General features: G+C 43.1%; 1 protein-coding gene across 1 annotated transcript; it reads left to right on the top strand.

Annotated features, from left to right (window-relative positions):
* The first annotated feature begins 7,162 nt into the window (after positions 1-7,162).
* LOC143877932 (Subtilase family protein) lies at positions 7,163-10,708 on the top strand. Its single transcript, XM_077380259.1, has 2 exons — positions 7,163-8,883; positions 9,931-10,708. The coding sequence occupies exons 1-2, from the start codon at positions 7,263-7,265 to the stop codon at positions 10,587-10,589; spliced, it is 2,280 nt and encodes a 759-aa protein (XP_077236374.1). The 5' UTR covers positions 7,163-7,262; the 3' UTR covers positions 10,590-10,708.
* Positions 10,709-11,082: the final 374 nt, after the last annotated feature.

The following is an 11,082-nucleotide window of genomic DNA, read 5'->3' as shown; positions in this document are numbered from 1 at the left end:
TACTAGGAGACTACTACCACACTACTCTACCAGTTGCCTACTACCTAACTACTCTACCAGTTGCCTACTTACTGCTCTCCTAGGACACTGATGCATCCAAACAGACCTTTCAGTGAAAACTCCCTCAATCCACCATTTTTGCAATGAACAAAAACTGCATTGGCCATGTTCCTGCCTCAGCCAAAGTTAGCCACCAAGAAACTATGCAATAAGATCAAGGCAAAGCTCTGAAAAAGCATAGAAACTAATGGTGTTTGTAAGTTCATACAACCTATGTATATATTTAAATATATAGGGAAGTGATATCCACACTCCATTCGGTTTATAATGATACTCTTCCCTGTCTTAAACACTTCTTTCATTTTAGTACCTTTAGCACTAAAATTTTAAAAAAAAAGTGTTAATAAAGAGAAGAATGGCACATTAATAAAGCAATGGAGTGTGGATATCATTTCTATGTAGATGGAAATATACGTATATACGCAGTGTATACTAACTTGTGATTATGAAAGACATGACATCATGAGAATGTAATGAATAGAGATTATGAGGAATGAAGAATGGGGTTGGTTGGTAGATGAAATCAAATGAGTGAGAGAAGAAGGTGGTGGGGCTAAAGTGTCTACCTACATATCTATAAACAAACAGGAGAAAAAGATCCACACTCCCACTAATCCCACTATGAAGCCCATTTACACTGATTACGGCTAGCCACTACATCGCTTTATCTCTCCATAAGATTCAAGAGGGAGTGGATTGATTTGCCTGACGCGTGTTATAAGAAAAAGGAAGCTGATGTTGATACTTATTCTTCTTTAGAAAAATGTTGAAAAAAGAGGGGTTAACATAAATCGAGAGGGGTGCGCCTTTTATCAGCTCCCTGAAAATATGAGTAATACTTGAGCTTTGAGAAGCTATTATTATTCGCCACCTTTTCTTCCCTGGGCCAATTCCCTCTAGTGTATTATGACAACTCTTTTTACACTACAAGAGGTGTGCCCGAGGAAGAAAAACGGCACGAATATATCATTTCCCTTTTATATGGTGCTGTGTGCAGTGTACAGCCCAAAAAGAATAGTGGGGCCACATGAATGGATGATCCAAACCATTCATTTTATTTATCCATGACATAAATAAGCTATGCCCCAAAAATTGATGTGATAGGATGATCCTGGTGCTACAAATCAAAGGGTTAGGATCATCCTATGGGCCCCAGTTTTGGGGCATGGTCTATCTAGGACAGGAAGTGAAAAATGAAGGGGGCCAGCAGGTGCATATATCATATAAAAACTCATTATTATGTATTATGTTTTTTCTATCAACCACCAAGTCAGTATTTCAGACTTAAGAAGTTTTGTCTCAAGTGTATTAAATAAACCTGCGGCAGTATAGAAATTTTGGGAAAAGAATGGAAGCATTTTTTGAAAGAAGATTGCTTTTAGAAAGAAAAAAGAAGGATAATTTTTAGATTTTGAATTTTGTAGGTAGGGCTGTCTGCACCACCCCATGATGGTAGCATGATCAAGATCCTTCATTTGAGGGCGTCATAACAAGAAAATAACTCCTTTGAAACATTTTCACGATTTTACCACGACGCTTGCAATTAACTGCACATGTTTCGCGGCTGTAAAAAAAAATTCCCATTGAATATTGGTTTATCAAGTGGGAGAGGAGCAAAGGAGCGGGTGAGGGAGAGAATTGATAGGGCAATAGTGAGGAGAGGGCGAGAAGTAGCTAAAAACTGGGGAAAAAAGAAACTCAATGCCCTCTCAGTTATCTCCATCTCCCACCCTACTTGCCCTATTCCATGGAAAAAAATTCATGGCTACCATACATGGACATGGGCAAAAGTTCATATTCAATGAAAATAAAACACATTATTGGATGTTAGGGTTACATGATCGGCATGATTTTTAGAGCCTAGTGAATCCAAACCAGGCCTATAAAGATCAAAGTGCGAAATGTCTCTTTGCATTACAATGAGGTCATGCATTGCTAAAGCATTCCTCATAACTTGAATACAGACAATTTCATATTTCCTAGTAACCGTGCGTTCCAAACCATCAGTCTTCCCGTAAATGCAATTTCTGGTCATGTCATCTTGCCAACTGAAGCTTTCAAGCAGACTTGGGTCCCAAAAAGATCATGTTTTCTTGAGGGGAAGTAGCCCATTTTTCTTCCCCGACTACCCTTCTTACACTACAACGGGTGTTAGAAAAAAAAGCAATCACTAACCACCTTGTACGCAAAAGGGTTAGCGAGTCATACCTTATTTGCGTAACCCAAACGCAGAACAGAAGTAAGGATCTTGGCTTTATATTACGAGCCCGTTGATATTGCAATCGATCCGGTAACGATCTCGTTGTTTGTCGTAGGAGAGGCTACTAGAGTCGCTCTTTCGTTCTTCACGGTCACAATTCTGAGAGTTTACGGATGATGGATCTAGAGAGAGTAGGGAGAGAGAGAACGAAACTAGAGAGAGAATGAGGAGAGATTGGATGTCTCATGATATATCTCTTTTCTAGAGATATCGACTACTTATATAATAATAGTAGTCCTGGACTATAAGGCTCCTTCTCAAGGTAGGAGTCTAGGAATCCCACCCAAGTCAAACTCTAATTGTTTATCAAGACAAGCCAAAACGAGAGTTCTAATATCTCATGATAACTAATTGGATTTATCCATTTAGCTTGTTGGGAGGGTCCACCACCTATGTGAGCGTTTCTTTGGGTTAAGGGAAAAACAATTCTTATCCCAATAGGCCAGGAAAAAAAAAGGGTGAATATATCATTTCGCTTTCTTGAATTAGAAAGGTATTCTACTTGTCAAGTTGACCAATGGGCCAACGCTTCATAGTATACACTGCCAACCCAGTACATATGGTACCAAACTTGATACCTACACTAAATGTTTTGAAAAAAATCGACACCTACTTGTTTGTTGTAGACTTTCGAAATCAAGAGATATTTTAACGCAATCATGGCTACTATCTGCATAAACTTTTGTCTTAAAGGCCCATTTGAATTCTACCACATATGCAGTGAACACTGACGACCCAAGAACAAAGTCCCATGTCCCATCAAGTGTTAGAGCGTCAATGCTGATGTAGTTCACATTTAACGAATGGAGTGACCTGATTGACACATACAATGCAGCTAGGTGTACCAAGCGATGGAAAGAGGTGCATTTATCATTTCCCAAACTTATTTATACACCATGAGAGATGCTAGATTCTCACGTGCCCTCGCAGAAAAAGGAGCAAAGGGCGTCACCATTGGTCAAATACCATTGAAAAATGGCATAAAAAATTACGGTGATAAATGTCTTTAATTGTGTTTGACCAATAGGGGCGCCCTTTGCACCTTTTTCTGCAAGGGTGCATGTGAATCTAGCATTCCTCTTGTACTATAGTTGCATACAAAGGTACGAGGAGTAACTAAAAAAGACTAATAAAAAATACTTCTTAAATAACCGATGATAGTAATATCCAATCTTTAAATGAGGTGATGGTAGTCGATGATTTGTGTTTTAGCACTTTTGCTTGATACATCATTGTCAATACCAAATCTACAATGCAATGATGTTTTCTTTAGCCAAATCTATTTTGCTCCGGTTCCCAGCAACATGAGAGCAACGTATGATCCCATGATTATGTTTATGTGTATTTTCTTAGGTTGTATGTTGGGTTAGTGCATAGTAGAGGGTATGTGTGTTTTAGTGTAATGGCCATTAGTACGTTGTGGCTAATGTGTTTAGGGTAGTGGGAGTTAGTTACTTGTGATGTGGCACTCCCACTTGCTTGTATTTATGTAGTAGCAATTCAATGAAAAGATGAGAAGAACTTTGTAGAAGAGTCATGGTTCCTCTCGAATCGAGCCATTAGGAGGTCCGGTTGCCTCGAATCAACCTCTCTCCACTCTTTTCTAATTTCTGTTTGTTTAATTCTGTCACGGCCAATTAGGCACGTAACATATTAGCTAGGTGTTAGGTCTAAAATCGGTAACAGGTTATGGAAGGGCTAATCTGGTGGGCCACAGCTGAAGGGCTGATGGAGTCCTGCGCTGCACAAGGCACAGCTGAAGGGCTGATGGAGTCCTGCGCTGCACAAGGCACAGACAAGGATACAAAGGGTCAGAAGACCGACCCGGAGTGGTACTCCGGACGGACGCTTCGACACTCAAGTCAGTATGAGCAGGAGTGTAGAGCAATGTCAGAGCAAAACACTAAAGGTCTTAGATTTTTTCAGAACCCTCACCTTAGCACAAATGAAGGCTATTTATAGTGATTCGGAGCCACCTGTCCTTCCACCTGTCCAAGACAGGTGGTAGCCCCTGTATGGACCAGATCTCATACCTAAGAGGTGCAGTTGGAACCTAGGAGGTGCTGGTGGAAGTCCCTGATTGGTCCAGGCAGCATACCTAGCAAAGGACAGGTGTTGGCTTTGCAGTGGCCCCTGTGAGGGCCACGTGTCAACAGCCAGTTGGTCGTATATTTTGAACCCCATCACTAGGTAATCTAAAACTTCTACTAACGAGAATTCTCGACCACCATAGGATAGAAACACCTTCATCTTTTGTTCCAACTATTTCACAAGGTGATGGAAAGTAAGAAATCTTTTCCAAAAAAATGACTTTCTTAGAGGATAGAAAACTAGTTAGTTGTGCATGAAAATGGTCTACAGACAAAGCATTGTATTTAAACCACGTTGGATCTGATATCATTAATAAAAAATTCCACGTTGAGTGTGGACAATGATCTCGACCACAGTTTATGAGCTATGAGTTGATGGCTCCAATACCATTGATCTTTTGCACGATCTAACAGAGTGGAAGATAATCAACGCTTCAACGCTTCAAAGAGGTGCACCTCTTCAAGTGTTTGTAACTTTACTCGTGTTAGATCTCATACCAAAAAAGATGAATAATCGAGATTAGATGATGGAAGGTTAAGGAAGATGAAGAAGGATTTAGGCTTCTTGACTGTATAATTAGATGTATTTGCAAAATAAGAGTTTTCTAATTTTAACTGCAGATAAGACGAATAAGAAAATAACTCATTCACAAAAAATGATTAAGTTGATAATTATAGGTCATTTCAATCACAACTATAGGTAAGCACATCAAATTATAAAATATTAACTTTAGCTTCCTAGGCCCTAGCAATGTAAAAGGTTGTTGAGTGTACAAGGGTATGGCCTCTAACCCAAATTATACTGATACTCAACTCTACTCAACTAAGCCTTTGTCCCAAACTAGTTGGGATTGGCTAACACGTGTCGTGATGTGATTTTAAAAAGTCGATAGTGATCTTGAAATAGATTTTTCACCTTGCAACTATACCATGCAGGGATCTAGTCATGCATCAACAATGTCTGGCCTATCTAAGACTCCATTATAGCTCTTAATAAATTAATCATCTTCATCTGCTGATAAATCAGGCAGTTTTGGACTCACAATCAGTTCTCAAAATAAAATAAAATAACCCTGTTCGTTTAAGATTATGCCAACCGATTGTGTGTCCAAAACTAATTATTGGACCCAAAATTAAACGCCTTAGAATCTCATAATAGATAATCAGGATGTTGATTAGATGATCCTAACCCTCCAAAAGTAGACATTTAATCAAACTTTTCTTTAACCTAGGTTGTCAATCCCCAGATTGTCCTTTTATTGGAAGGTGACAATCGTGTTATAGCCATAGAAGAAAGATACTGCTACCATTCGAACGGTTCAGATCATCTACACGTATAGAATAAGGAATGGAGGATAAAAGAGGGAAGAGGGAAGAGGGAAGAGGGAAGAGGGAAGAGGGGGGAAAAATAATTTAAGCTTGTTTGTTGGCTTTGAAGGCGGCACCATCTGCGGCGCTGCCCACACTTGCACGTGAACGACGGAAGCCACGTCATCAAATCTAACCGTTGTCAATCCTCATCTAACAACCCCAAAAGCGACTTATCGCGTGCGCTCTCTCCCCTCCCCACTACGACACCAAAATATCCCATAACAAAACCGCCGGAACCGCGTTCTTGACATTACCGATGTTTCCAAAGTCCCTTGTCTGAATATTTTCACCTAATAGCCACTGAATTGACGCTAAATTTGGGAAATGATATATTCGCACCCTTTTCTTCTCCGGACCACACTCCCTTTTAATGTAAATTGAGAAGCCATAATTCATAAATACCTTACATGGGGTGGCCCGGAGAAGAAAAGGGGGCGAATATAGGTAGTGCGTTATAAAGCACATGCTTTATGAAGGAATAGGCCGGCCCGCCTTGGTTAGGTAACAGCTCAAAAGTTTGGAGTTAGGGCACTTTTGTAGGTCCTTGTTAGACAGTATTTTATAGCACGCCTAGTATCATAAAACGTCCATCTTTTACGCTGGTTTTGTTGCTGACAAATGACTAATGTTGACGTTCTTAGGACTATAAAATACTTAAACAGGTAATTATACAAAGTTCGAAACAAATGCAAGAATATCAATAACGGGATTTGCTAGAGTCGACTGCATAAGACATTTCGCGGATGGTCCGTTGCATGTGAAAGCAGACACACGGGCTGACTTTTCAGTAGATTTTGTCTTCATTCACGAGTTGGCTGCTCTCACATGCAACAGACCACCACTCGTACCAAGGGCTTAGAATGATAAAAATATGTAGTTTATGAGGAATGCTAGATTGAAGGGCATCCTTGCTCAAATGAAGTGAAAGGGAGCCCCCATTTGCTGCACCTCACCTTATTGCATTAATAATGGCTGAAAAGTCAAATAAGATGGTGACATGCAGCCAATGAGGCCGCTCTTTCACCTCATTTTTACAAGGGCGCCCTTGAGTTTAGCATTCTCATAGTTTATATAAGGACCCAACGGGCTTCTGTACCAGGTGATTACGTAATCGGAACCTGGACTGACCAGCCCGAATACTCTTTCCGTAGTTTTACAGGCTCTCCTTATCAAGTAGCCGTTGAAGACTTTGAATGATAGAGAAGTGGGTTGTTGACACTTGACGGTCATTCTCCATTTCGAAAATAACTTCTCCCACAATAGAACACTATATACAGAAGTATTTTATTTTTTGGGTAGTTAATAGTAATTCGGAGGTCATTTAATAAATATTTTCTATTTAAACCCGACAACGGTCCTTCCCCATCTCGCTTCTTTAATCCATTTTCTGACAGACGGTTCGCCGTTACCTCTTTTTCCTATTTAAAGAGTTACACCCCATTTTCCTCATTATCACTATCTTCTTCACTTTCTCAGAGACTATGGCCTCTCTGGTTTGGGCCTTCTTCCTCTTACTCCCCTATTTCACACACTCTGCCAAACAAACATACATTATTCACATGAATAAAAGCCAAAAACCCTTATCCTACACCACCCACCAACACTGGTACGCCTCCCAACTTCAATCTCTCTCTATCGATTCAACAGAGAGCGTTCTCTACACATACGACTCCGCCTTTCATGGCTTCTCCGCCTCACTCGACCCACAACAAGCCCTAGCCCTACAAAGATCCGAATCCGTTCTGGGTATTTACCCGGACCCTGTTTACCAACTCCACACCACCCGTACCCCCGGCTTCCTGGGCCTGGACTCCAATATGGGCTTATGGGCCGGCCACAGCAGCCAAGACCTCGACCAGGCCTCTCAAGACGTCATCGTCGGCGTCCTAGACACCGGAATCTGGCCGGAAAGTGAAAGCTTCCACGACACCGGAATGCCCGAAATACCCTCACGGTGGCGTGGCACGTGCGAGGCCGGAATTGATTTTAATCCTTCAGCCTGTAACCGTAAACTAATCGGAGCGAGAAGCTTCTCGAAGGGGTACCGAATGTCTATGGTATATAAAGGAGAAAAGCCCAAAGAGAATGAATCCGCACGTGACATAGACGGTCACGGCACGCACACGGCTTCAACTGCAGCCGGCTCGCCATCGGCTAACGCCAGCCTTCTCGGCTACGCGGCTGGGACTGCACGTGGGATGGCCACACGTGCGCGCGTGGCCTCGTACAAGGTGTGCTGGAGCGAAGGATGTTTCGGATCCGATATCCTAGCTGGTTTGGACACAGCCATAGCCGATGGCGTGGACGTGCTCTCGCTCTCGCTCGGTGGAGGCTCCGCACCGTACTTCCGTGACACGATCGCGCTCGGAGCGTTCTTGGCCGTTGATCGTGGTGTCTTCGTTGCTTGCTCGGCTGGAAACAGTGGGCCCGGGAGGGATACACTTGCCAACGTGGCACCGTGGATCGCGACAATCGGAGCCGGAACCCTAGACAGGGATTTTCCGGCCTATACATTGCTCGGAAACGGAGTTAAATACACTGGAGTTTCTCTTTATAGTGGGAAAGGAATGGGGTTGAGAAAAGTGAGTTTGGTTTATAACGTGAACGGGAGTGCGCAGGGTAACAGACTGGGGAATTTATGCTTACCTGGCACGCTTGATCCGGGACACGTGCGGGGGAAGGTTGTGGTGTGTGATCGTGGGATGAATGCACGTGTGGAGAAGGGTTTAGTAGTGAGGGAGGCGGGAGGGGTTGGGATGATATTGGCGAACACGGCGGCGAGCGGGGAGGAGTTGGTGGCGGACAGTCATTTATTGCCGGCGGTTGCGGTGGGGCAAAAGGTGGGGGATTTGATTAGGAGATATGTGCGGTCAGATCGGAATCCGACGGCTGTGTTGAGTTTTGGTGGGACCGTGTTGAACGTGCATCCTTCGCCGGTGGTGGCGGCTTTTAGTTCGAGGGGGCCGAATACTGTGACACCGGAGATTTTGAAACCGGATATGATCGGACCGGGAGTTAATATTTTGGCCGGATGGTCCGGTTCGGTGGGACCAACTGGTTTGGCTAAGGACACAAGGCGAACCAAATTCAACATCATGTCTGGTAAGTTTTTTATTTTGTAATTATTCGCTCCCTTTCTTGCTTGGGACAGCCCCTTTATATTGTATTTATGACTGGTCTTTTGCACTAGAGGAGGCTGTCCCAAGATCAATAATATAGGTAGTGTGTTACAGAGCACAAGTTTTATGATGGAATAGACGGGGGCCCACCTTGGGGATGGGTCACAAGACCCACAACTCAAAAGTATGGGATTACTGATTAGGCCACTTTTGTGGGACATGTGTAGAACAGACAAGGAGAGCATGGAACAAAGAGCTGTTCGGAATTGGCCACCATAATCTCTACCTCACCTCGATCTCTACATCATCTCTTTTTCCTAGAAAGACCTCCCTCTACTTCAGCTTTTCTCACTGGCTCACCACCATTCGGAATAGCAAGCTGGTGTTTATTTTATTCTTGGGTAGACTTGTTATCCTCTGGTGAGGTGGAGCTTTGTTTGTTCTTGGGTGAGATACTCCCTGGGGTAGAGATGGGGAGCAATTTCTCTTCTACCAAGAAAACACAGAGAAAACTTAAGTTACACAAACGTGTGTTTTTTTTTTTTTAATGAGAATATTACCATAATACCCTTCGTGGAAATATTATTGAAATACCCTTTAACGGAAATCCAAAAATTAAAATTTCCTCTAGGGGGGGGGTACTGCCCTGAAAACCGTCCTTGCGCACCAGAGCAACCTGGCCGGTCAGCTCGACCCATGTGTGCGTCGCACACATTAATCTACACATTAGCCTACATTAGTATGTTAGGCCCTGTACTGCCCTGAAAACCGTCCTTGCGCACCAGAGCAACTTGGCCGGTCAGCTCGACCCATGTGTGTGTCGCACACATTAATCTACACATTAGCCTACATTAGTATGTTAGGCCCTGTATAATGCTCGAATACAAGACATTTGCACAACATATTTCAAGATGAAACCTGACCGACCCCTGGGGGGATGTTTCGTCAGTAATAGGTTGCATTATTTTCTTTAAACAAAAGAGCTGAATTCAATAGCCATGCTCAATTAGATTGTTTGTTTGTAATGCAGGCACATCGATGTCATGCCCCCACATCAGTGGCGTGGCTGCATTGCTCAAAGCCGCGCACCCTGGCTGGAGTCCGAGTGCAATCAAATCCGCTCTAATGACTACAGCTTATGTTGTTGACAACACGAAATCCCCACTCCGAGACGCCGCCAATGGTGGCATATCCACCCCATTGGCCCATGGATCCGGTCATGTGGACCCCCAAAAAGCCCTCTCACCAGGTCTTGTCTATGACATCACTACTGAAGACTACATTGCCTTCCTATGCTCTTTGAAATACACTATTGTGCAGATTCAAGCCATTGCCCAGCGCCCAAATATCACGTGCCGGCGAAAATTGTCCGACCCAGGAAACCTCAATTATCCATCATTCTCCGTCCAATTTGGAAAGTCGCGAAGGGTCATTAAATACGGCCGCGAGCTGACAAATGTTGGGCCCGCGGGTTCAGTGTACAACATGACAATTGGCGGGCCCACGAATGTGAGGGTGGTGGTGAGGCCTACAAGTCTTGTTTTCAGGGAGGTGGGGGATAAGCTCAGATATAGTGTGACCTTCGTCTCAAAGAATAAGGCCGGAAATCCAATGGCGGAATTTGGTTGGATAACATGGAGTAGTCAGCAACACCGAGTGCGGAGCCCTGTTGCTTATGCGTGGGCATAGTCCTGATGGTTTTTTTTTTTTAATTTTCTTTGAGTTCTTCAATTCAAGCAGGGATAGTAACAAGTTGCCCAGTTTGAATCTGGTTCAAACGGTTAGGGAATTGATAAAATTTTGGACCACGGCACGGGGGGCTCAATCAATTTGCCATTTCTGTGGCAAATTCAGATAGAAGGGGAACATGCCAGTGTGTGGGTGGATTTGGTTTTTTAACAGGCGGGTGGGATGCATGGATTTGTATTTGATTAGAACGTAAATCCCATATGTGTGTGTACTGGCCTTTTCGTTAAACTTTACACCATCGTCCTGCTTTCTTGCGTGTTCAAATCAGTGACGGCAATTCTTCTTTTCTTTCCAAAATCAAGAGGATGGAGGTCTCATTTTGCTTATATGGCATTTTTGACTTCCTCTTATAAATTTCAATTCAAATTCCACATTTTAAAAGGTAGAATTTTGCTTGAAAAATCTTGGAAATTGCTCTCTCTCTCTCTCTCTC

This window comes from Tasmannia lanceolata, unplaced genomic scaffold, assembly GCF_043159265.1.
Source record: "Tasmannia lanceolata isolate RefF3 unplaced genomic scaffold, GAP_Taslan_0.1 ptg000005l, whole genome shotgun sequence".
NCBI classification, from domain to species: Eukaryota; Viridiplantae; Streptophyta; class Magnoliopsida; order Canellales; family Winteraceae; genus Tasmannia; species Tasmannia lanceolata.
This window is presented reverse-complemented; position numbering and strand designations above follow the sequence as displayed.

What these genes read in the sequence shown, in the direction of transcription:
- LOC143877932 (XM_077380259.1), top strand. Translation starts at nt 7,263, where the DNA reads ATGGCCTCTCTGGTTTGGGCCTTCTTCCTCTTACTCCCCTATTTCACA. An exon ending in CAAATTCAACATCATGTCTG is followed by an intron (nt 8,884 to 9,930) that starts GTAAGTTTTTTA and finishes TTTGTAATGCAG; the next exon opens with GCACATCGATGTCATGCCCC.